The sequence below is a fragment of the Dama dama genome, chromosome 33, assembly GCF_033118175.1.
Source record: "Dama dama isolate Ldn47 chromosome 33, ASM3311817v1, whole genome shotgun sequence".
NCBI classification, from domain to species: domain Eukaryota; kingdom Metazoa; phylum Chordata; class Mammalia; order Artiodactyla; family Cervidae; genus Dama; species Dama dama.
In genome coordinates this window covers 9,207,505-9,234,391 of record NC_083713.1, presented here as the reverse complement: position 1 = coordinate 9,234,391, position 26,887 = coordinate 9,207,505, and the positions used below count along the sequence as shown (strand labels likewise).

The window sequence follows — 26,887 nt, the reverse complement described above, 5'->3', positions numbered from 1 at the left end:
AATTCCTATACTTTGGCCACCTGATGTGAAGAGCTGACTCATTTGAAAAGACCCTGATGCTGGGAAAGATTGAGGGCAGGAGGAGAAGGGGATGACAGAGGATGAGATGGTTGGATGGCATCACCGACACAATGGACATGGGTTTGAGTGGACTCCGGGAGTTGGTGATGGACAGGGAGGCCTGGTGTGCTGCAGTTCAGGGGGTCACAAAGAGTCGGACACGACTGAGCAAATGAACTGAACTGAGTGTATGGAAAGAAGAGGAGAAAGAACATTTTCTTATAAAGATAATGGCTGAGAATTTTCCATTATTGAAGAAAGAGGTGAATCTTCCAATTTAGGGAGTATTATGAGCTGTATCTATTTCTGCTTTATTGACTATGCCAAAGCCTTTGACTGTATGGATCACAATAAACTGTGGAAAATTCTGAGAGAGATGGGAATACCAGACCACCTCACCTGCCTCTTGAGAAACCTGTATGCAGGTCAGGAAGCAACAGTTGGAACTAGACATGGAAAAACAGACTGGTTTCAAACAGGAAAAGGAGTAGGTCAAGGCTGTATATCGTCACCCTGCTTATTTAACTTATATGTAGAGTACATCATGAGAAATGCTGGGCTGGAAGAAGCACAAGCTGGAATCAAGATTGCTGGGAGAAATATCAATAACCTCAGATATGCAGATGACACCACCCTTATGGCAGAGAATGAAGAGGAACTAAAAAGCCTCTTGATGAAAGTGACAGAGGAGAATAAAAAAGTTGGCTTAAAGCTTAACATTCAGAAAACTAAGATCGTGGCATCTGGTCCCATCACTTCATGGGAAATAGATGGGGAGACAGTGGAAACAGTGGCAGATTTATTTTTCTGGGCTCCAAAATCATTGCAGATGGTGATTGCAGCCATGAAATTAAAAGATGCTTACTCCTTGGAAGGAAAGTTATGACCAACCTAGATAGCATATTAAAAAGCAGAGACATTACTTTGCCAACAGAGGTCCATCTAGTCAAGGTTATGGTTTTTCCAGTGGTCATGTATGGATGTGAGAGTTGGACTGTGAAGAAAGCTGAGCGCTGAAAAATTGATGCTTTGAACTATGGTGTTGGAGAAGACTCTTGAGAGTCCCTTGGACTGCAAAGAGATCCAACCAGTCCATCCTGAAGGAGATCAGTCCTGGGTGTTCTTTGAAAGGACTGATGCTGAAGCTGAAACTCCAATACTTTGGCCACCTCATGCGAAGAGTTGTCTCATTGGAAAAAACCCTGATGCTGGGAGGGATTGGGGGCAGGAGGAGAAGGGGACGACACAGGATGAGATGGTTGGATGGCATCACTGACTCGATGGGCATGAGTTTGAGTAAACCCCAGGAGTTGGTGATGGACAGGGAGGCCTGGCGTGCTGCGATTCATGGGGTCGCAAAGAGTCAGACACGACTGAGGGACTGAAATGAACTGAACTGAACTGAATGAGCTGTAAGTAAAAGAAATAAAAATAATGAAATTGGAGAACTCTAAGGACAAGGACAGTCAGAGAAAAAAAGATAAATTGCTACAAAGTACAGACAGACTGACTCAGACTTCTTAATAATAGCCAGTGCCTAAAGACCACAGAATAATATCTTCAAAATGCTGAGAGAAAATAACAATTAACAGTTTTATACTCAGCTAAATGACTTGAGGGTGAGGTGACTTCTGGCTCTAACCACAAATATACAGGATAAACAGGGGATAGAAGGACATGCTGGACAAGATCAACAACCCTCAGATTGTGGGGACTGGCACAGGAGAAACACCTTGGTTTCTTCAACAAATAAATTGCAAGGAAATGTTTAAAAAGGAAGAAAAAGACAACCTAAAATCTACTTAAGCGACAAATCAGTCAGTCTCAGTGATTGGACCTCACTTGAATTGATTCAAACTATTTTAAAAAATTATAGTCATGAAACAACTAGAATTTTGAATAGTGACTGGATATTTAATAATAGTAATGAAGCATTGCTAAATTTTTAGGTGTTATCATGGTATAATGGGGTTTTTAACAATTCTTATCATGTTAACAGATGTAATGATACTATGTGTAGGGGTTGATTCAAATAATCTAGAGAGTGGAGATATGCATAAAACTAGATTGGTTATGAGTTGATCATTGTTGAGGTTGAATACATCATGCTTCATTAGGCTATATATGGTGGTTGTTTGAAATTTTTCACAAAAAAAGGGATTATAATAGTAGTTATAAAATAGATTTTATATTATAAAATAAGTAGAATTATTTTGTTATAAAATAATTTTAGTCATTGTTGCTGTTGTTCAGTTGCTGTGTCCAACTTTGTGACACAATGGGCTGCAGCATGCTAGGCTTCCCTGTTCTTCACCATCTCCCGAAATTTGCTCAAATTCTTGTCCGTTGAGTCAGTGATGATATCTAACCATGTTATTCTCTGTTACCCTTTTTTCCTCCTGCCCTCAATCTTTCCCAGAATCAGGGTCCTTTCCATCAAGCCAGTTCTTCGCATCAGGTGGCCAAAGTATTGGAGCTTCAGCATTGGTCCTTCCAATGAATATTCAGGGTTGATTTTCTTTAGGATGGACTGGTTTGATCCCCTTGCTGTCCCAGGGACTCTCAAGAGTCTTCTCCAGCTCCACAGTTTGAAAGCACCAGTTCTTCAGCACTCAGCCTTCTTTACGGTCCAACTCTCACATCCATCCTGACTACTGGAAAAACCATAGCTTTGACTATACAGACCTTTGTCAGCAAAGTAATGTATCTACTTTTTAATACAGTTTCTATGTTTGTCATAGCTTTTCTTCCAAGGAGCAAACATCTTTTAATTTCATGGCTGCAGTCTGTTGCAGCCTGGCGGAGCAGAGATCAGAACCTATCCCATGACTTGAGGGTGTGGCAAACTGTGCCCTCGTGATTATCCTTGCAAGCACGCCAAACAGACATTTTTGGGGCGGGACGTGCTCTCTGCTCCATTTCACTGCCGGCCCCTATGTCTGTCCCCATGGAAACAAAAGAAGATGTTCCTGATCAAGAGCAAAGCACCATGGCCCTCAGGGGTGCTCCACGAAGGCAGACCCTGCCCGGATCACCAGAGATGAAAAGGAGAGCTAGGAGTGGGGATAGGGACTTGGCCTGGCTCCCTCCCCAAGGAGAAGTCCTGGGCACTGGGTGGCCCACCCGGGGCATGAAGGCGACCCTCCTGTGCTGTCTCCACGACAGTCCTCAGCCCTGGTACCACCTGGTCTGCCCTGCTGAGCTGGCAGCCTGGTTGGGCTTAGCAGGCCCAGGAAAGTCATTCTGGGGGTTCCTTTTCTAGAAGGTTATGTAAGCAGCCAGTACTTAACTGGTCAGCAGAGACCCTCTCAAAGCAGGGGTGGGCACAGCTGACCCCGAGGGGCTTTGCAAATTGACAACCAACCACATCCTCACTGTTGCAGGGAGCTGCTGTCACCAATAGGCGTCAGAGTCAGGAAGATCCTCTGGAGAAGGGAATGGCTACCCACTCCAGTATTCTTGCCTGAGAAATCCCACGGACAGAGGAGCCTGGCAGGCTACAGTCCATGGAGTCGAAAAGAGTAAGACACGACTGAGCAATTAACACTTTCATGTTCAAGTGAATGTAATGATTTAATCATAACTCTGACAATATCTTTATCTAGAGGTCAGTTGCCATTTTTGTCTTCTCTGAAATTTTTATCACTAACAGAGGCAGGATTACATTTTTTTTCCTTCCCCAAAAAAGAGTTAAATGACAAGAAGGGTGGGGGAGGGATGGAATAGGAGTTTGGGGTTAGCAGATGCAAACTACTACACATAGAATGGATAAACAACAAGGTCCTATTGTATAGCACAGGGAACTATATTCAATATCCTGTGATAAACCATAATGGAAAAGAATATGAAAAACAATGTATGTATAGATATGTATAACCAAATCACTTTGTTGTGATTCAACATTGTAAACCAAGTACACCTCAATTAAATAATTTTTTTTTAAAAAGAGTTAAATGACAGAGATCACCAAATGGGATTTTTAAAAAAATCCAGCTACATTCTGTTTACAAGAGACACATCTAAAACAAAAAGAAGACAATATGATTAAAAGTAAAAGACTAAGGGGGAAAGGGAACTAATAGGCTTAGAAGTGCCAGGCAAATAAAATAAAGTTGGAATACCTAAATCACTGTCAGATAAAAACAAACTCTAAGGCCCAAGTACCTGGAGGGATCAAGAGAGTTACTACATGATGATAAATGGGACAGTTCACCAGAAAGATAAAATAATACTCAGATGCACCTAATAAACATGAACTGAAATTTCATCATGCAAAAACTGACAACTCCACAATTAGAGTGGGAATTTTTAATACACCATTCTTAATGATGGAGAGGCAAACATTAGGAAGCATACAGGTGTTTTCAGCAGCACAATAGCAAGCCTGGCATGATAAGACAGATACGGAGCCCTTCATCCAGCAAGCATCATGGAACATTTTCATAAATTAACCCTGTATGAAGCCACAGAGCAAGTTTCCACATCATACAGTTGTTGGTTAGTCACTAAGTTATATCCCGACTCTTTTGCAACCCTGTGGACTGTAGCCTGCCAGGCTCCTCTGTCCATGGGATTTCCCGGGCAATACAGATCCCAGTACTATTAAATTAGCACTTTAAATAAAAGGTTTGCAGAACTAGAAGACATGGCAATGGGTGGGGCTCTAAGTGTCTGTCAGGATCTGCTCCCCACCCAATCCCATCCCACTCGAGGGAGGGATCGGGGTCCATTCTATACCAGTGCTGACTCTGCTGTGAAAGAATGAGAAAGCCAAGCACAGACACCCACGTCAGCAGGTCCTGTCTACACTGTCAGCTCAAAGGCCAGACCCAGCTCTGTGGACAGGAGCGGTGACTGAGGAGCAAGGACTTCCCCTTGGACTGTATCTTTCCCAGTGAGGGTGCCATGGCTGCAAACAGCAAACAGTGCATGGCAGGGACCCCCACATTCTCCTCCCTAACCCCAGACTGGGGGCTACAACCCTCGCCAGACAAGTGCTGGGGGAGTAGGGGGCAGCTGCCTTCCAGAGCCTCTCAGAGGAAGCTTGATCTCATCCCCCACTCAGAGTCTGCAGGGTCCGGAGACCAGCGCCTAGCTCACGTCACCTGAAAAAATCCCCACACAGGACTGCACACACAGGGAGGAATCCCACACACGAGGGTGGGAACAACAGGAAGTTAGGCAGGAGGTTTAGAGTCTAGCCAGGAGGAGAACAGGGAGTGTTTCTCCCCGGGCCACTCTTGCCTGCTGAGACAGACTGCATGCTGTCTATGCAATGTGTATCTCTATAAACAAACCCACCTCTTACCTATTACTTTGTCTCTCACTGAATTCTTCCTCCACTGAGACACAAAGAACCTGAGCCTCAGTAAGTCTAGACCCAGGTGAGTGATTCTAATTAAAAGACCATTGGTTCAAGTTCCAATCAGATTTAGGCTGTGTTCAAGTCCTGGCATGTGGGCCCAAATCCCCATATGAGTCATTTCCCATAGTTATGGCATTACAGAAGCATTCTTTTTAAAAATTTATTTAATTATAGTTGATTTACAATGTTAAGTTCTGCTGCACAGTGAAGTGATTCAGTTATACATATACGTACATTCTTTTTCATATTCCTTTCCATCATGGCTTATCCCAGGATACTGAATAAAGTTTCCTGTACTATACAGTTAATTCTACATCCCCAGCCTTTCTCTCCCTCACCCACCCTCCTTGGCAACCACAGGTCTGTTCTACAGAAGCCTCTAATGTTTCCTCTTCAAGATAAGAAGTTGGAATTCTGTCCTAACATGCAGTCCTGATGCAGTATCAGAGAAGGTATGTTCAAGCACTGAATCTGTAAGTATACCAACGCTCCCTGGCCCAAATGCAGAGGAGATTATGGGTAAGTCCAAGGGCAAGACACCATATGAGGCGTGAGAATTCAGTGCCACTGGCTTCTCAACAGCTGTTACTCAAAAAACAAACAACAAAAAAGGCAACTCTAGAATGCAAAAGTAATCTTCTCACATTACTTTGCGAAAAGATTTCAAAGTTTCCCAGGACCAAGGAGGCCAGTCTATTACCAAGATCGCCCGAGAAGGGATTCTTTCCTCCCCTGCTGTCATCCATGGCCCACAAACATCTGCTGTGTGTCGGTCTGGTGGCTGGGTGAAAAACTCCAGGCTCACTTCCTGTTAACAAAACGCACGTGGATGGGCTCCCCTGGCATCAGAAGCCCATGGGTTTTTGCATGAACAGTTTTAGTCCAAGGAGACGTTTTGATCTCAAAATGTTGAAGCAACTAAAAAGAGAAAGAGAGAAGGGTTTTAAAATTGGGATAGCAGAAAATCTGCAGTACCTGTACTCTCATTAAAGCTCCAGCTACAGGAAACCAAGGGAACAAGAGAGGTGAGAAACAGCACATGTCCTGCTCGGGAGTCTGGCACATCCAATGATAACTGTGAGGTCCGTGGAACCTCACATGCCTCAATATTCAGGCAGAATTGAAACTGAGTAGGATTTTGTGGGGTTCCTGGGCACAAAAGCCTTCATGTCCCCCATTTCTTGCTTGAAAGAAATAGGCTTCCTTAGGCCTCCTTGACCTTCCCTGAGTTCCAAAGAGGGGAATCACCCAGTTCCTAATTAGTGAAGGAAGGGGATGCAGAGACAAGGGAGGGCAGTCACAGTCCTGATTCCTCCTCAAGGGATACACATAACAGTATATTAGAGCTCTTCTGCAGAAGTAAGGACCCACCTAGGTGGAAGAGGGTAAACTCAAGCTGAACACAAGATTCCTGGAGCACCGCCCTGTCAACTTACCATCAACCAATCAGAAGAAAGTCATGCACCCTGCAGCCTCACCCCAAATTTTGCCTATAAAATTTCCCCCCCCCGAAACCATTGACTAGATCAAGGGTTTTGAGCACAAGCCATGCATTCTTCCTGCTTGATTCTGTAATAAACCTTTTACTGCTCCAAAGTCTGATGTTTTGGTTTGTTTGGCCTCACTGTGTGTTGGGCACATGAACTTTGCTTGGTAACAAAATGTTCAAATAACTTATATTTTATTAGCCAGTTCAAAATTCTAACTCTATTGGTTCCACTGTAGGTCTAGAAAAAGAAGGACTCAAAGGAGAAAGGAGAAAAGAACAAAGTGAAACTGCAAGGTTTAGAAGCTGCAGCCGCTCAGTGGTGGGACACACACAGAAACACACAGCTGTCAGGAGGAGGCAGAGCACCCAGACTCCATCCATTACTGTCCTTCATTTAAGTATTCCTCGTTTGCACCTTGGATTCCATTTCTCACTTCTATGGTTCCAAAGCAGAAGTGGTCCTATCTCTCAGGGTGAAACTACAAAGTATCTAAATGACCTGCTTTAAAGAGCACCTAAGTATCCATCAGCCTTAAGCACTAATCTCCCCATCAATTGGCCATGGCCTGATTTTCAAAATCACCTCTAGGCTTAGAGGAAAAAAAGGCAACCTCCTCTACGGACCTCTCAGAACTGCACTGGTCCCTGGAGGGGAGGCAGGGCCTGGGGACAGTGCAGGGGGGAGACTCGCCACTCTTCCCTCCCCAGCTCCGACCACCTAACAGGGCACAGGTGCTGGAGAACCTATATCATCGTGTGGCATGCAGAGGCTCCAACCCGCTCCACGCCGACTCTCCAGCCTCGTCTCCCAGGAAAGCAATAGTATGCACTGATGGGTCCTCCAGGTGAGCTGGGGCAGAGACCAGGCAGGGAGCAGGGGTGCAATGAAGACACAGCCTGAACTCCCCCCTGTCGTTAGGCAGCCAAGCCGGATGGCCTGCAGTTAGGCAGATCTAGAGAGTTTTGGCGTCGAGACGCTGTCACCTCAACGTCTAATCTCTGACTCTTTGTTCTGACCTCACAGAATTGCTGGCACATCCCCCTGTGGCAGTGGGAGGACTCACACGCACATCTCACTCTAAGGTCAACATCCCACATGGATTTTCTACTTTTCTGAATGGCAGTACATGCTCACTGAAAAAGTAAAACTATGCATGAGGTATAAAAGCAAAAAAGAAGGCCACCGTTCCACTTCAAGACTCCAACTCCCAAGGAGAGGAGGTGTATCTTCCAAACATTCCCTGTGCAATATGAATGTCTTGTTCCTGATTTCAAGAAAACATGTTATTATTGCAGCATTAAAACCAATCCATCCTTTCCCACAGGCCACAGGCACAGTCTCTGTTCTGCTGGGATAGACACTATTTATTTGCTGAAGGAAAGCCCTTCCATTGTTGTTGTGCTAAGAGATTTTCTTCGTGAATGGGTGTTGAATTTTATTAGTTATTTTGGGAGATGGTCATAAAATTTTGTCCTTTAATTTCTCCCACTGTGATAAATTCTATCCTGAGGTGGGCCATCCTTGCATTCCTGAACATACTTGGTTTGGTGACAGGGCATTTCTGTAAAAAAAAAAAAGAAAAATAGCTGTTTTCAGTCTTTTCTTGATTTAAAAATAATCATTTACTGATTTATAAGTATGCCTTTTTCTCTTTCCTGTGCTGTTTATCTGTGCCTTTTCTTTTTATTTTTTTCTCTTGGCAATAACAAATAATGATTTTCCCTCACTATACTTGCAGTAGAAATGAGAACTCTTGAAGCAAGAACTTTATCAGGTACACGAATATGCTAACAGAAGCAAATAAAGCCTCATCACCACCACCAAACATGCCGTTTCTGACCCTCTTCCCAGCGCACCCCTCTGGGCCCTCAGCCAGCCTCTTGCCCTTGGCATCCCCTGTAACTGTCCAGGCCACCAGAGGCAGGAAGCAGTGAGCTTCCTGCCCACTGTCTGAATGGCTTTCAGCAAGCAATGAACTCTGCCTGTCAGAGATGTGCCTGTGGAGCCCACAGCATCACAGAGGGAGCCAGCGCCTTCCCAGTCCCTGGGAGCAGACAGCGAGAGCAGGTGTGCAAACCCCAAAGGCTGCCACCCAGACCCTGTGCCAAGACCACTTTCATCCCTCACACACCCAAGAGGTAGGTATCTGGCCCATTTTGTGGGTGAGGAACAGGCTCAGAGAGCTGTGGAGCGGCCTGCCCATGGGGTCGGAACCACAGCCTGTCCGCAGTGGGCCTGGAGCCGCCGCCCCCTCCGCACGGACCTGTCTCCACCTGGTCCACCTGTGAGCCTGGCTGGTGTCTGTGGGGCCCATGGCGGGAAAAGACACAACTCAGCCCTGCTGAGAGGCAGCCCCTCGCATGCCCATAGAGACGGGATGACCGCGTGATGGCCCAGCCACCCCCGTCCACACCAGCTGCCCCTGGCAGTGGCCCCTCACCTCCTCCAAGCCTGCCTCCCCATGCCAACCACCCAGAATCCCCGCCAGGCTGGCCAGGCTGCCCCGTCCCATATCTTCTCTGATGCCATCATCTGCAAAGGCCCCAGTCCCTGCATGTTCTGCCCCCGGCTCCGACAGCCTGTAGGAAGCACCTCAGTGATGCGTGGGGAACTGCAGGTGGGAGGCCAGACCCCTGCCTGGTACCCCACACCCACCACGCCACAACAATGGCAAGTGGCTCCCACTCCCTGAGACTCAGCTTCTTATCAGTGAAAGGGGAACATGAGTCCCCAGGTCATCCCCTCACGCTTCCAAAGCCTGGAGTCAACGACAGTAGCTCCCGAACCTTGGGCCAAGGTTTTCCGTGGCAGGCTTCCCCAATCTATGGGAAAGGCTAATGGGTAGAATTTTCTCCACTACAGGTTTTCTTTTATAAAATTTCCTTCAGACATCATTTACCTCCTGCCGCAGCCTGAACTCAGATTCTCTACGAGCACAAAAGTAAACACTTGCATATTTAGAGATTAACGTGTAAGGTTCTCTCTCACCAAAACCAAGCCTGCCTGAGGTTTTGAAACCCAAACAAGCTTGAGAACCACCTCCCTGTGTAAAAGACTGATTCACATAACATGAGGTGATGAAGGGGCCTCCAGGGGCAAGCGTGATATCCTCCCGGTGACAGTGACTGTGACAAGAGTGACCAGCTCGGAAGGGAGGAGCCTGGGAGGGCGGGACTTGAACAGCATACACGGGGGTGGAGCTGCCCCCACGCCCAGCACGTGCATTTTCTTAGCCTGCGTGCAGCCCACAGACAAAGCCATCAGAATCACCTGGAACCCACCCCAGGCCCACTAAGTGACTCTGTGTGGCCGGGAGCTCCTGGTGACAGGATGACCCACGGTGTCGGAGGGCCACTCCTGGACGCCTCCCACGCACCCGTCTGCCGAGCTCCCGTGGAGCACTCAGCTCCTGCAGCTTCCAATGCCCTCCCACACCCACCCCTCCCAGGTCTGCCCACGTGACTCCAAGGAGGAACGGAACGCGGACAAGGCAGGTGGCCGTGTGACTGGAGATGGCTACTGCAGGGGGAGGAGGGGGCGTTTTAACACATAGACAAGATTTAACAGGAAACTCCTAACGTTTTCAAAATTCTTTCTCCTTTTTTTCGGCCTAAGTCTTGATCCAGCTGAGCCCAGTCACCTAGACCGAGCCCACAGGCCACTGAGCCCCCAAGTCTTACCTGGATCACGAGCAGGTGGATCTCTAGCTCTGCAATCCTCCGCCCGATGCAGCTTCGAGCCCCATAGCCAAAGGGGATGGACCCAAAATTGTCAACCCTGCGCAGGTTTCCTTGCCGCAGCCAGCGCTCAGGCCGGAACTCCTTGGCCCGAGGGAAGTTCGCATCCTCATAGGATGTGGCATAGTGGCAGAGGGCCAGCTGGGTCTGTGCAAACCATAAGAAAAGGAATAAAGAATGGAATCCAGGGAAAGCAGAGCAGAGGCCATACCCCTGGCTGGACGGACCCTCCAGAGGTGCTCTGGGCTGGGACAAGCCATGTAAGGGCCCAAGAGGCCATGCAGACCCAGGACAGTAGGTCCCCCTCCAAAGCACACCCCACCCTGAATGAACCTCAATGCCGCCACAGAGAAGGCAGTTCAAGTCCTTCAGAAACTCCCCCTGAGGGACCTACTGCTTTCACGGAGCCTCCAGGGGAGGGAGGGTGGAATGGTCATATGAGCTACAGAAATATCTGGCTTTGGTTTTGCCAGAGCAATTTCACACAGTCCACCTCTCCTTGCTCCTAAAGCCCCATCTTCATCCTAAAAATACATGCAGAAGAAGAAATCTACAGATATTCACACAGGAACAAGGACATCCTAAACGTGGAAGCAAATTTCCAATGCAGCCTCCCTAGCTCAGCCAGCCCCACCGTGTCCACCAGACTCACGCCTCTGGGAATCAGATACCCGCCAACAACCAGGTCCTCTTGGGTGACCCGGCCGTTCCCCGGCAGCACTGGAAACAGCCTGGAAAGAGCCAACGGGGACCAGAAAGGAGTGGTAACTTTCAGAATAGTCTCCTAAACATTTAAAAATCTGGATATAATGCCATTTTCATTTTCTAAAAAATAAATGGGAAAATCTTGCAAGGACCTTTGTGGTCCTCAGAAGGACCCAAAAAAGCCTCACACAACATTGTAAAGCAATTATCCTCCAGTTAAAAATAAACTTTTTTAAAAAGGTCTCACAGTCAAAAAAGATCACAAAACACAAAGCAAAGCTTCTAATGTGCTATTATGCTCCCAAGAGGAATAATTCCGAATTTCTGAAATACATGCATGCATGGGAACTCTTTATCAAGGAATAGTTCATAAGACTCAGGGTTCCAGGAAATAAATTCTGAGAAATATACTTTAATTTTCAGATTCTCTGAGAGGTGACCTATGAAAACTCTGAATATAATTTTAATTGACAAATACCAGTTAACATACACCTGGCTTTTTTTTTTTTAAAGATTAAATAGCATGCTAAAGATTGAGGATGCAATGTAACTTGAAACATCATTATCAAGTCAGGTTTAAGAGAATTATTTTAGTGAATATTTTGTGAATAACCTTTGCTCCTTGTCATGGCATTTCCTCCATAGAGGAAGTCAGGATCCTGACCCTCCCAGGAGGAAGAACCTTCACTGGTAACCTAATCCCACCTTGTCCCAGGGCTGCCCAAGATCACATATCCCTCACGCTCTGGCCTTTCCCGTGTCGGTAAAGCCTTTTCGGGGGGGCAGATGAGCCTCACTACTCGGTGTCTGCAACCCAACTCAGAGGTTCACACAAGACCACAGGATCTTGTAAACACATATGGTAACGGGCCAAACATCCCAGTACATTTTCCTGATGATCACTCTGGTTCTGTTGTCCTTCAAGAAGCACACTGGGAAATGACTGGTGAATCGAATGTCCAGAGTGAGTGCAAAGTTTGCGCATGGCTCTACAGATCTTCATGGGCACTCCCCTTGAAGCCCAGTGATTCAGGTTTCACGCACCCGATGCAGGGGGCACATGTTCAGTTCCTGGTGGGGGAACTCCACCTCACATGCCATATGGTGTGGCCACAAAAAAAGAGTAACAAAAATCTTAATGAAGAAATGAATAGTTCCAACTGTAAAACAGAACCTCTTTCTCCCACTCTGCAGAGAGCAGAGAGGAAATAAAATGGTCACGAGTCCCTCCTTCCTAAACATTTCAGCCACCAAGGGTCACTGGAGTATTGGTTTAGGACCCAGTTTTTGAGTCAAAGGCACAATCATTATGAGGAAGAATCAGACTTAATGGACACAGTTTTTGACATGAATGTTGGTGAGCCTTTTACCTCAAGGTTTCCTTAAGCAGAGCTCGGACCAGCGGGACTTTGGGGACGTCTGCGGCCATGGGAACATGCTTTTTCCCCAGATTCCTCACGATCTCCCGGTACAGGGCCTGCTGCACTTCTGGGTGCCTTGCGAGGAGGTACACTGCCCAGGACAACGTGAACGATGTCTAAGAAAGAAACCGGCAGACACAGGCACGTGTCTTGAATGAAGCCAAGGATTTCAGCAGCAGGAAATACTGGACATGAAGTCACGAGAGAATAAGTGCAGGTGAAACTGTCAGGGCATTGTATGTCTTACCCAAGCAGAAGACAAGTCCCCTAACTCCTCCAGATACCTTGGGAAAGTAGTATCAGCTATGGGATCCAAGTGCTTTTTTCAATAAAGAGCTACAGGAAGCATTATTTTAGAACTTTTAAAAAGTCATTAAAGAGTGGGAATTCCCTGGCGGTCCAGTTAGGACTCAGCGATTTTCCTGCCGAGGGCCCAGGTTCAACCTCTGGTCAGGGAACTAAGATCCTGCAAGCCACATGACATGGCCAAAAATAATTTTAAAAAATCCTTGAAGAGCAATTCTCCTCCTCTTCACTGGAGTCTGTGAGCACATAGGAATGCTGGTCAAGCCTGGAGGTTGTGCCTAGAACTTTCTGCAGCCTTCTTTACAAGGGTCACTTGGGTTTTGCTAGGAAGGGCCTGAGGCTGCCCATCAAGCTGAGAATGGCATGCCTCAGGCCCGTGGCTGGGCTAGGCCTGCTCTCGTTGCCCTAATCTAGAGGAGATGCGGGAGAGTCTGGGAGTGGGGGTGGAGAGGGGGCAGTCATGGGTCTATTAATGGTCCACTCTTCGTTCCCGTGTGCTTATTAAGCACATATTAAGCACTAGCATATGAGGATTGGATGGCATTTGCACAAAGCAGTATCACTGTTTCTACCACTGCTTAGATTGAAGACTGAATTTCTGGTTATTGAGAATAATTCTATTCTATATCCTAGGTTCCAAGATTTTCACTGAAATCAATACTATTATCTACATGACTATATTTCACTTGCTTGTAAACAAGGACATTCCACAGTAAAGAGCCCTTTCTTTCAACTGAAAAGACTAACTTAAGTAAGTCATTGACATTGTTTCCCTCCAATAGATATTAAGGATTTTTAGAGGATATAGTCCATAAGTATTTATAGGACAAGCTCTACTGTAACACATAATATAATGCACAAGTTCCTCTTGTAAATGGTAAGGAAATAAATTAGATGCTTCCTATCAAGAGAACAGAAAATTTCTATTAAAATCACAGTTTCATGGAGAAACCAAATGTGGTATAGCCATACAATGCAATACTATTCAATAATGGTTGTTGTTCAGTCACTCAGTTGTATCTGACTCTTTGCAAGCCCATGGACTGCAGCACACTAGATGTCCCTGTCCCTCACTATCTCCTGGAACTTGCTCAAACTCAGGTCCATTGAGTCAGTGATGCCTACTATTCAAAGATAAAAAAAAAAAAAGAATAAATATCTTTATAGGCAACAACATGCATGAATCTCAAAAATCATTTCACTGTGTGAAGGAAGCCAGACCCAAAATACATACCGTATGATTCCATTTATATAAATTTCTAGAAAAATGCAAACTGATGTACAGTGTCTGCTGTTGCCAGGGGTGGGGGTATGGGAGGGATGGACTGAAATGAGGGTGAGGAACTTGCAGAGATGATAAAAATGTCCAGGATCTTGATTGTGGTGTTGGTTTAAAAAATGATAGCATTTGTATTTATACTGTATCTGTCAACAATTTGTATCGAATTGCACCACTTAAATGGACGCAGCTTGTTGTGCACAAATTATGCTAAACAAAGTTGGCTTTTTAAAATAACATTTTTTTTTTTTTTTTTTATTTTAATGAGCATAACATTGCAAGCTTTTGTCTCCTAAGTTTCCTTCAGGTAGGAATGGGTCCTTTCTGCACCCCCACCTCCATCATGTGGTGATACTCTTAGTTACCACCAGGGGGCAAGAGTACCACACATCTGAATCAGCTTAGGGCTGGGCTGTGCATTCCAACATTCGTTCCCCACTCAGAGCCACTCTGTCACGTTCACACAGTTAATTAAAATTTTCATTGCTGGAACTGACTGCATTGATTAGTTTGCATTTCATATATATACATTTTGTTTTATTGTTGAAGATGATCCATAAGAGTAATGAATTTATGTGAAGTTTTTCTGCTTTTACTTAAGTGACATCATGTCACTAAAAATGTCAACTATAGGATTTTTTCTCCCTCTAAAAGGGAGATTCATGCTTTCCTCAAGTCCAGGAAGCACTCATGTGAAGGAAAAACCTTGAGGTAACTTAGCTGTTTCATCTTTCCCCCCATTAATTGAAGACAATAACACCTATTTCAGAAGATTCTGTGGGAACAGAAGGATACTTACAGACATGCACAGTCAGTCACCACATTTACTGCTTAATCTTAATTATTTCACACAACTGACTTTTCCCCCACATTACTGAAAGCCTGGCCCTGCTTCGTCCTATGTCACCACTTTCTCTTTCAGCATCCCTGGAGCACCCACGCCTCATCAGGGAACCCGTGGTAACCCAGTGTGCAGGCTCCACACTTCTCCATGCCCAGCAATCACTCAGAGACACACGCCTGCATGTGGACAGGGGCTGGGGGCAGTGCTGGTTTCACTGACGTGAACACAGGACACTCGCTTTCCTGCACCTTCATTTCTCACTTAGCCAGAGGGTACAGAGCTCCCTCCAAATCAGTGTTCAGTGCTTTGTTTCATTCTGACGTTGAGCTCTCCTTGGTCATAGTATATGACCCATCTGCTACACTGATTGAATCTATTCACTCAGGTTTTATTTTAAATCGATACATACATATATGAAAGCAAACTGCTTATTAAACATTTCTTTCTTTACGCTTCCTTTAGCAGGTTAAGTTATGCTGGCCTTATCAAATGAACTGGGGAGCTTTCCATCACCCAGAATATTTTTGAGTGATAAATAAGAGGGCTTTTCATGTCTGTGCCCTCTGCATTTCTGATATTATGAAACAATGGAGAAATGGTTGCAAATCAAGATTTTAAACTTTAAAGCATATTATTTAGCACAGGAGCTCTCGTTAAGGCTCTCTGTGACCTAAACGGGAAGGCAACTCGAGGAAGAGGGGATACACCTATACATGTGGCCGGAGGAAGAGGGGATACACCTATACATGTGGCCGATCCACTTTGCTGTAAGCAGAAACTCACAGGACATTGTAAAGCAACTATACTCCAATAAAAAAGTTATAACTTTTTTTTAACAAATTGTTACTCTGTGTGCATGATAGTGGACCTGGGTTATGTTCTTTACAGAATTCACTGTGCACCTTAGTTTTACATTTTACATATATTTAAAAAAAGAGGAAAAGTGGAGTTTTCTTCTGGAGACGTGAAACAGCGAAGCAGACATTCAGCTAGTACAAACAGGCTCTGTCCTCTTAAAGCATCTGCCATCCGTCGGACTGCCTAGAAAGGTCCTAGACTCTGGGCGTTTTGCGTCTGTTGAGAAGGAATGAAACGGGAGAGCTCACCGTGTCTACGCCGGCCAGCAGCATCTCGGTCATGTTGGCGTAGATCTCCTCCAGGGTCAGTTCCCGGCTGAGGAAGAGGTGGGTGAGCAGCCCTCCTATCACTCTCTCCCCTCTTTCCATCTGGCTCCTTATGTCCCTCAGCTTGTTGTCAACATGAATTTGGCCTGTTTGAAAACAATGTTTCTTTTGAAAGAAGTCTGGTTAAGAATCACCTCTTCAAGTGATACAAATGAACTTACTTACAAAACAGACTCACAGAGCTTACAGTGAGGGAGGGTGACTAGGGCAAGATGGGAAGATAGGATAGTTAGGGAGTTGGGGATGGGCATGTACACAGTACTATATTTAAAATGGACCACCAACAAGGGCTTCTTGTATAGCACATGGAACTCTGCTCAATGCCACATGGCAGCCTGGAAGGGAGCAGGATTTGGCGGAGAATGGATTCATGTTATGTGTATGGCTGAGTGCCTCTGCTGTCTACCTGAAACTAACAATGCTGCTAATCAGCGATACTCCAATACAAAATAAAAAGTTAAAAATAAAAGAATCTCCTCTTCAGTCTAAATTCCCTCTTCATCCCTCCAATAACTTCTCTCAATTTTTGGCAGGTTCAAAGGCTAGACAAGCCCCCGCTGGTTTACTGCCAACCTTGGAGCTTCATCCATGTGCTTGTAAATGAATAACGGTTGGGAACTCCCCTCTATTTGCAAGGTGGGATGCTGCTGGTTCCTGAATTGTTGAATAAACCCAACTAGGTACTTACATATACTCCAAAGAAAGAAAGATAAATATCTCTTCTTTTTGTAAAATAATCTATAAAGTATTTGCAAATGTTCCTTTTTCTAATGTAATAGCCAAAAAAGCTGTGGAGTAACAAGAATATAGATTCTTTTTTTCCCACTGTGCTTCCAGAAGGGAGAATGAATGAGGGAAAGGGCTGAATTACGGCAGAAAGATGATAGCATATTATATATATCAGAACTTATATACACAAATGAGGGGATTCCCTAGCAGTCCAATGGTTAGGACGCCAAGCTTTCATCCAAGGGGATGAAGTTCGATCCCTGGTCAGGGAACTAAGATCCCCACAAGCAGCACAGTGTGGCCAAAAAAAAAAAAAAAGTCAAATGAATGCTGACCTCCAAGACACTTCTTTCAATGTTAATATTGTTCTAAAAACATTGTTCTAGACATCTTGGAAATCATGCATTTTGAAAATTCTTTTATACTAAAATTTTTACCCATATTGGAAAACTAATCTTACTTTGTTCATCTCAACTTGGGTTGAAACAAAATGGTTTCTCCCAGCTTGTTTTCACCCAGTAAGCAACAAATGAATTTGTCTCTGTCCAAAAAACTGCCACTGAGAATGTTTCAATGATTTAAGCAATGACAGAATGATTGGACTAAAGACATCATCTCCCATAGACAACACTTACTTGCACCTATCCCTGCAAGCATGTTTGTTAAAATTAAAAGAGCTTAAAAAGGAGAAATCAATCACATTACTTGTGGTCACAACCCACAGGCTTTTTGCTCCTTCAGAAAACCAGGCTAAAAGTTCTTGAGTCCAAAGAGCATATAACTTCACCAGGGCATCCCCTGCAGTGATCCCACGGTCTTGTGTGAGTGTGAGACACCCATTCAGCAGGGAAGTCAGGCCCACCCAGCTCCACAGAAGGCGCCCCTACTCTTCTCTTACTGAATTCGAAGAGTCCATCCCAGGACCTGCAGAAGTCCTGCCAGGGTTTGGGGATGAGCAGGCGGAGCCTCCTAGGGAGGGCACCGGCGTACATGGAGGTCTTGAACGTGCAGAACATGAGCGCCAGGGCCTCAATGTAATCCACGGTCGCCTGCGGGATGCTGTTCTCCAGGCAGCCCAGACGACTTTCATAAAGGATGGTGGCCACTCCTGCACAGGGGAAAAGTTACAACTCTTCTTCTTCTAGATTATCCACAGAATCAACATGAGATACCTGGCCATAAAAGTAACTCCCAAAGTCATCTGAGTGCCTACCCCTGAGGTTCTCCTCTATCGGGTTCTGATCCTCAGGATGTTGTGAGTTTGGTGAGGACTGACCCTCGGCTTCACCATGCCCTCAGTTCTTCAGTCTGTTCAAGACCCATGAAGCAAAATTCCCAACCTTTCAGCCAATTGCTCGACTTTGGGGAGTTAAAAGGTGGCTCTTCCTGGCCACACATCGGGGAGCCCCAGACCCGAGAGCTAAGGGGGCAGAGGAAAAGGCCTCCAAGAACCAGGGAAGAGCAGGATTTCTCAGCATATTTACAACTCACTTCTCTGTTGAGTTTGTGACTATTTTTAGAGAACATTAATGCCAGAACTTTAAAAAGTTAACTTAAAAATTAAATTTGAAGCAAGCTAAACTCATTTTTTTTTGTGGGAAACCTGGACTTCTTGGTGGTCCAGTGGGTAAGACTCTGCACTCTCACTGCAAGGGGCATGGGTTCACTCCTCAGCTTGCGAATTAACAGTAAAAGTGGGAAATCTCATAGAATTCTCCAAAAACTCAGGTTCAGAAAAAAAATGTGTGGTATGCTACCTTTTTTTTTTTTTTTTTTTTTTTAGTAAAAAGAGGACCCATATGTATTTCTTTGTACATATATAAAATATGTACAAAGAAACTGGTGACCTAGCTGGGTCAGGAGAGAGGGAAACTTTTCCATGAGTACCTTCTGGGTTTGATTTTTGAACCATGGGAATGTACTACTCATCTAACAAGGATTTTAAAAGCTAGAGTGATTGTAGTACACACCCTCTCAATTTCTGCTGCGTCTTTTTAAGCTTGACTGTGCCAGGTCCTGGCTGCAGCACACGGGATCTAATACCCTGCCCAGGGATCAAACAGGGGCTCCCTGCATTAGGCACACAGAGTCTTACCCACTGGGCCACCAGAGAAGTCCCTCTGTTGCTTTTTAAATTGTGCTAAAACAAAATACGTAGTAATTAGGAGCAGGGTTCTTGAGTAAGAGAGGCCTGAATTTGAAACAAAGTCCCTGCCATTAAAAATGGACAGTAGTTTTTCAGTTTCCCCATTTGTAAAACAGTGGTGGTCAATCTGGTTCGGTTAGCACTGTGAGGATTACACATACACACATACGGGGCTTAGCACATTGGGACAGGAAATGCTCAATGATAACAAACATATTTTGGCAAACGTCCATTCTTCCATCTTTCCCACCACCTGACTTCATTCACTTCACCTTCCATTGAGTATTTGAAGAAAAGGTCATTGATGTTGGTCAGTGTCTCTCCATCTTCTGCCTGGCTCTTGAGGAAGTAGATTCTTTTAATTAAATCAGCAATAACTTGGTTGATTTCTCCTGCAAAAATGGCCACATCTTTCGGTTTCAGAATTCTTTGTCTCAACACACTTCTCATCTTGAGCCACTGTTCACCCTCCCTAGAATAAAGTGAATTCCAAATAATCTTACTTATATCAATATACTGGGAAGGAATTCAGAATATCTCTGCAAAAATTTCCTAGCAATAGTCAACAAGATCTGCCAATCCAAATGGAATAAAGATAGGCTAGACACTGCAAAGAGAGGGGAGTGATGGTATTACTCCCCGGCTCATGTATAAGGACACACGTATAAGGACAAACAAGCAAGAACAGAATCTCTAAACTAAGGGGAATTGGACCAGGGGATGGGCAGATGCTCTGTGCTCTCCTCCCTGCTTGAGGCTGTGCCAATTCACTCTTGGAAGACACAAAGGTGTATAAAAACAAAATAATAACCCTAGCAGTTATGAGACGGGAACATCACAAGGCAATAAATGCTGAAGTTCTGAGACCCTCCTGGAAGTCTCCTGTAACAGCTCACCACCCTCACCCCTGTCCACAGATGGGCTCTGTGAGCTTCAGCCACCTTGGTGGTCATCACACGGACACCTAAAGCCATGAAGTGTTGCTTGAGAAAGTTTCTCTCCATCACTCGGTCAGTGGGACCTCCCGCCTGTCCCTGCCATCAAGTCTCTTCCCAGAGGATTTCCGGAGATTTCAGGAGACCACACAAGAGGCTCTTTTGAGACTGTTCCCCTGGGAGTTCTGTGTTTTATTAATAGCTGCTTTTAGGAGCCCAGTAATTCAGGGAGGGAGTCTCCCTGGGCTCCCTGCTCCCGCTGAGGCTCAGCCTGGCTCCACATACTCACGCAGAGATAAGGCCAGTGGATCTGCCCCGCAAGTCTCGGTACTCCTGCCAGGACCCCATGTTGGCTCTCTGGGGCGAAGCCCCCTCCGCGCGGAGCACCTGGGCCACCAGGTCGCGGTCTGCAACAGACACTACAAACTGAGGACCGAAGTGAGACTTGAAGATTTTCCCGTATTCCCGAGTGTGCTTCTGCTGCAATACCAAGGAGAAATCAGAACAGTAAAAAAACACACAGACACGACACACCTTCAATACAGACACTCCCGGGTGTCAGGCGAGCAGAACCCTGGGGCAGAGGGAGGCTCCACATCATACAGGCCTGATCAGAGTGGCCGCTCTGCTTGTGGCTGACAAGGGGGAAAGGAGTGGGGAGGGACAAACTGGGAGATCGGGGTTGACGTGCACACACTGTTAAATATAAAATGGATAACAAATAAGGCCTGCTGTATAACACACGGAGTTCCACTCAGTCCTCTGTAATGGCCTGTGAGGGAAAAGAATCTAAAACAGAGTGGGTAACAATAGACGTCTAACTAAGTCACTTTGCCGTACACTTGAAGCTAACACAACATTCTAACTCAACTATACTCCAGGAAAAATTAATTAAAAAAAAAAAAAGAGTGGCCACTTTAAATATTCCGGAGATAAACATATTTTCACATCATTAATCATATTCACAGAAGTCTTCTTAATTCTTTAAAGATGTGTATTTAAAAATACCTTAAGTGTGTGAAGCAACAAGAGAGGATTAGGGGCATAGACGAACTAACTGCAGGGTCTAAACTGTCCTCTGAGTCAAATGCACTCTGCCAGCTCCTTTCCCTTAGGCCCTCATCAGCCCACCCAGCCTGTCCCTTTGAAGAAAGCTCCCTGTAGGCAATGTGTAATGAACCTGTGAAAATACCTACAGCAAGAAAATGAAAGAAAAGGCACCCAGATTAGAAAGGGGAAAATAAAGGTATCACTATTCACTGATGCCATGATCTCACATATAGAAAATTCTAAAATACCTGCTTTAAAAAAAAATCAGAACTAATAAACATGTTCAGTAAGCTTACAGAATATAAGATCATATACAAAAATAAAATTGTACTTCCATACACTAGCAATGAGTACCCCAAAAATAAAATTAAGAAAACAATTCCATTTGCAAGAACATCATAAAGAATAAAACATTTGGGAACACAGTTAATAAAAGAAATGCAAAACTTACACTCTGAAAACTACAAAAACCATTGAAAGAAATTAGAAAAAACATACATAAATGGAAAGATGATCCATGTTCAAGGAAAGAAAAACAATATTATTAAGATGGTAATACCTCCAAAACTGATCCATAAACTCAGCATAATGCCTATCAGAATTCCAGCCACTCAGAACAGCAAACACAATCTTAAAAAAAAGCAAAGTTGAAGGCCTAACATTTCCCTGTTTCAAAGGTTACTATGAAAGTATTGAAGACAGTGTGATGCTGGCATAAGGATGGGCATCTTAATCATCGGAATAATTGATAGCTCAGAAATAAATCCATACATCTATGGTCAACTGATTTTCAACAAGGGTGTGAAGACAATTAAATGGGGAAGAATAGACTCTTTAACAAATGATGCTGGGAAAATTGGATAATGACAAACAAAAAATAAGGTGTACGCTAGTCTCACACCACATACAAAAACTACCTCAAAATGGACCAAAGACCAAAACATCAGTGCCAAACCCACAAGACTCTAAGAGGAAAACACAGGGATAAATATTCATGACCTAAGATTTGGCAATAGTGTCTTAAGATATGATACCAGAAGCATGAGCAACAAAAGAAAAAACAGATGTTGGGACATCATCACAATTTTTAAATGTGCTTCAATTTTTAAATGTCTTTCACTACCAAGAAAGTGAAAGACAATCCCTAGAATGGGGAAAATATTTGCAAAGTACATATGGATAAGAGATTTGTGTCTAAAATATATAAGAAACTATTACAACCCAACAGAGAAGAAAACAAATAACTCAATTAAAAAACTGGGCAATTATTTGAATGGACACTTCTCTAAAGAAGGTCTCAAAATGTCTCAAAATGGAAGAAGCTCAATATCATTAGTCACTAAGGACATGCAAATCAAAACCACAGTGAGATATCTCTTTGCACGCACTAGTATGCTTATAATCAAAGGACAGGTAATAAATATTAGCAAGAATGTGGAGAAATCAAAACCCTCTTGTACTGCTGATGGAATGTAAAATAATGCAGCTACTTTAGAACAGTCTATACAGAGTTACTATTTGACACAGCAATTTCACTCTGAGAAATAGACCCCAAAGAAATGAAAATATGTGTCTGCACAAAACCTTACACTGAATATTCCTAGCAGCATTATTTGTAACAGTCAAAGGTGGTAACAATCCAAATGTCTATCAGCTGATGAATGAATAGGCAAAATGTGGTCTGTCCATACACTGGAATGTTATTTATCCATAAACAGGAATGAGGTACAGATACATGTTACAACATGGGTGAACCTTGAAAACATGATGCTCAGTAAAAGAAGCTAACCACAAAAGAGCACTTATTATATGATTCCATTTATATAAAATGTCCAGAATAGGCTAATCTATAAAGATAGAAAGTAAATCATCAGTAGTTGCTTAAGGCTGGGGGAAATGGAGGGTTGGTGAATAACAGCTAAAGAATACTATATTCTTTAGGGTTTCTTTTTTAAGGTTATGAAAATGTTCTATATTTGTTTTGGTGATGGTTGTATACTTCAAGTGAGAGAACTGTATGATATGTTAATTATATGTCAATGAAGTTGTTAACAAAAAAAGAAATTACAATAAATGTAAATGAGTTAATCTTTCCAGTTAAATAACTAAGGAAGGAAGGAGGGACGGAGAAAGGATGAAAGATAAGTACCCTCAAGCATGGCTCAGCATGACAGAGGCAGGGCTGAGCATGGCAGAAATGACTACATTTCTCTTTGGCATCTGCCAACGTTTCTTATCACCCCAATTCTCAACCACGGAAATGGCAGGCCAGAGAGTCTGTCATCTCTCCACTCTTCTGCTCTCAGGTAGAAGCTGCTTGCTTCTTTATGGATCTGGTTGAAGTCCCACTGCCTGGAGATGAAGACACTCAGACTCAACTGGGATGTGTCAGATGCCAAAGGATCACTCGACCTAACATACAGGTGACCCCAGAAGGGTGTTTCTCCAGGTCTCTGATAGGATAGCTGTTACACGAAGTACTGGGAGAGGGGCCATTCATCAGGGAAATCCAGTTACTGAATGGGCACAATCAGACAAAGGAGCAACTAGCAAGGGGCAGAAAGAACTAGATGAAGGACACAAGTTTATGACCCTTGTAGTGCTGGGCCAGGGGATGATAGTCAGCCAGATTCAGTTTGTTTAGCCAGCTGGAGCACAAACTCTGGAGTTGGCATCTTGGGTCACAGATGTGTGACCTTGGGAAGTTAGGTTCCATTGTGCCTCAGTTTCCTCATCTGCAAAGTGGAGAAATAATAGAAATTACCCCTCAGAGAGGACTTAGAACTGTGCCTGGGCAACCATGAAAAGAGTTCTGGAAGTGTTCATTCTTCTTATGTATTGGTGATGATTACAGCTTACAAAGCCCTTCCACAGCCCTGATCTCACAGCCTCACAATAACCCATGGGATGGATGACGAATGCTAGATGTCTGCACAGAGGAGGAAACCGCAGTCCAGAGAGAAAAACTGATTGGCCAAGACTCCACAGGTGTTTGCAGATCGCTGGTATGTAACACAGGACCTTCACACTCTGTCACACCGGGCACCCCGATCACTGTCTGCTCTGCCACTAACTAGCTGTGTGACCATGGCCAAGTCACTCACCCAAGACTTTGGGTGTTTGCCACATGTAAAGTGAAAGACCTGGATCCTATAGATGGATGCTATGATCCCTTGTGAGCTGGCATTCTGTGATTACAAGTCGAGTGAAAGGAAACTGGAGTTGAGATAACAGAATAATTCTCTTCGTCCTTAGAAATGCAGTAGGGGTAACCCAGAGAGCCGAAAGGGTTATACTAGAACCTTATCCAGTCTAGAGCAACCTGTATTAAACATGCCAACAAATAGAAAACAACAACAAAAAAAATGTTTTTATCATATTTGAAAACTATCATCCTGATATCTTATGTTCAGATTCCACATGGAAAAGAGAGGAAATCACTTTTGACCCCTAGAAACACTTCTGGGAAGAAATTGTGTAGGGCTCATGTGGCAGATGGCAAGATGTGGGCCAAGTGAAATTTTGTCAAATTAAAATTGCTCCTCTTGCTCCACAGTCTTTTTTCCATCAATGAAATTTCTGCTCCTCCAACGTAGCCCTGGCCTCTGCACCATCTGGTAGGTTCCTGGTTGAGGGAATGGATCAATGACCAAAACCCAGGGATGCGGTTACAAAGACTTCCTCTGAGAAGTTTCTGAAGGTTGAATGGTAAGCTTTGAACAAAAGGAGGGGAGTGGTGGGGGTGGAGGCTGTTCTCGGAAGAGGTCAAAAGGCCCAGGTCCCAGAAATGACAGCCGGCGCTGGGGCGGGCAGAGTGGGCAGCAGCTGCCGCGGCGAGGGAGAGAGACCGGACCTGCCGGCCTCAAAGGTGAGGGTCACCTTGCAATAAGAGGCTTGAGGCGGGCCTGGGAAGGGCAACACTCTGGGTCAAGGTGAGCCACCGTAGGATGAGCGGGCTCCCCTACGCTCCGCCAGGGTTGTTGGACCGGTTGGGTTCTTCCTAAGGCCCTGCCCAGCCCTGGCTTGACGCCGAGATTCAGGAACCTTCGTCTGTCTTCTCATCACTTAGAGGTTACATAAGCCGGAGCCTCCGAACCCCCACTATTTGGGGAATTTTGTTTTTCAATTATAAAACACCAACAAAGAGGACTAAAAGCATGTGCAACATGTCCTCGGCCTCGAAAAGACCCACCCGGCTCCTCGCGCACCGCGTGGAGAGACAGTCCTCTTGGGCCTCCCCGGGGACCGTCGGGGAAGGCCCGGCGGCTGCTGCCTGGCCCCCTACTCCGCAGGCCCGCGCGCGCGAGCTCGCCGGAGCGCACGGCGCGCGGGGCCCGGGGCTCCCGGGCGCGCCCGGCCCGCGACCTCTCCTCTGGCGCCCCTCGGGTCACTCAGAGCCCCCGCCCCGGCGCGCCCCCCAGGGAACCCTTCCCGGCGTCTCCTCCTCGGACGTCCCGCCTCCATGCCCCCTCCCTAGGTCCCCTCTCCGGCGCGCTTCCCGGGATCCTCTCCCCGGGACCCTTCCCCGGCCCTCCCTCCCCGGCATCCTCTCCCGGGGTTCTCTTTCCGGAGCTCCCCGGGCTTCCCTCGCTGGCGTCGTTCCCGGGTCTCCCTCCCGGGCGCCCTCCCGCCGGAGAGAGCCCCCGCGCGCCGCTACCTGGATCTCGTGGATGCGGCTGAAGCCGTCCTTCCCAAAGAACTCCACCAGGTTGGCGAGCGTCCGGGGCCCCGGCATGGCGGCGAGGCTTCGGGGCCCCTGTGCCCGGCCCCCGGCCTGCGACACCCCTGGCCGCCCCGCTCCTTTGTCCTCGGCCCGCGCCCGCACCCGGAGCCCGGAGCCCGCGGGCCGGGGCTGCCCAGCGTCCCAGCCGCCCAGAAGCCCGCTCCGCCCGGCCGCCGGGCGCTGACGGGCTTTCAGGATCCGCTCCAGCAGAGCCATCGCGATCCCGTGCGTTGGTCGGTTTGAGCAGTTCTGTTGTTTCGAGGGCTGCTCTTTGAGGTTACTCTGTTCCGTTTTAACTTGTTCGATTGGCGCTCCTTCGAAGTACTACGGCCTGGGCATCAGTTTACACAGACTTTTATTGAACGCTCCCTCCCCTAAGGCTGGGGAAAACGGGGTGGTCTGTGATTAGACTGCAACAGAAATGAAGCGATTATTTTTCTTCACATCAATTAATTAAGCGTTCCTTAAGACCTCAAAGTGTTAAGGTCAATCCCACTTCCAAGCATGGCCAAAAACAGAAGTCGACAGAGATTTTTTGCATTATTTCCATCCTTAAAAATTACTATAGAGAGTTGAGGAAAGAAAGCTAATTTGCCCCTTTTGTATTTTAAAAACTGTTCTTTGTGATTTCAAGTTATGCAATTATAGTTCGATCCGAAAATGAGAACAAAAAATGCTAGATGACTTTGCGATCGCTCACAGTATTGTAAAATGACCACATTATTGTTTTAGCACAAGTTTTCATAATCAAAAATATGCTGTCTCTATTGATGGTTTTATGGGCCTCCTTAATTTTATTCCAGCACACAGTAGACTGGAAGTGCTAGTGAGGACCTGTGGTGAGGGGTGAGTGACTTTTTGAACATTTGGTGTTTTTTGTCTCCAGCAAGGATTGGTCCTGTTGCACAATGCC

General features: G+C 45.4%; 1 protein-coding gene across 1 annotated transcript; it reads right to left on the bottom strand.

Annotated features, from left to right (window-relative positions):
- Positions 1-6,226: 6,226 nt before the first annotated feature.
- Positions 6,227-26,190, bottom strand: LOC133051271 (cytochrome P450 27C1). The gene is made up of 9 exons (XM_061135808.1): positions 25,909-26,190; positions 20,491-20,681; positions 19,539-19,738; positions 18,019-18,228; positions 16,314-16,477; positions 12,728-12,894; positions 11,305-11,383; positions 10,596-10,799; positions 6,227-6,343 (listed from the first exon to the last, which is right to left on the bottom strand). Exons 1-9 carry the CDS (start codon positions 26,188-26,190, stop codon positions 6,227-6,229), a joined length of 1,614 nt encoding a protein of 537 aa, XP_060991791.1.
- Between the last annotated feature and the right edge of the window lie 697 nt (positions 26,191-26,887).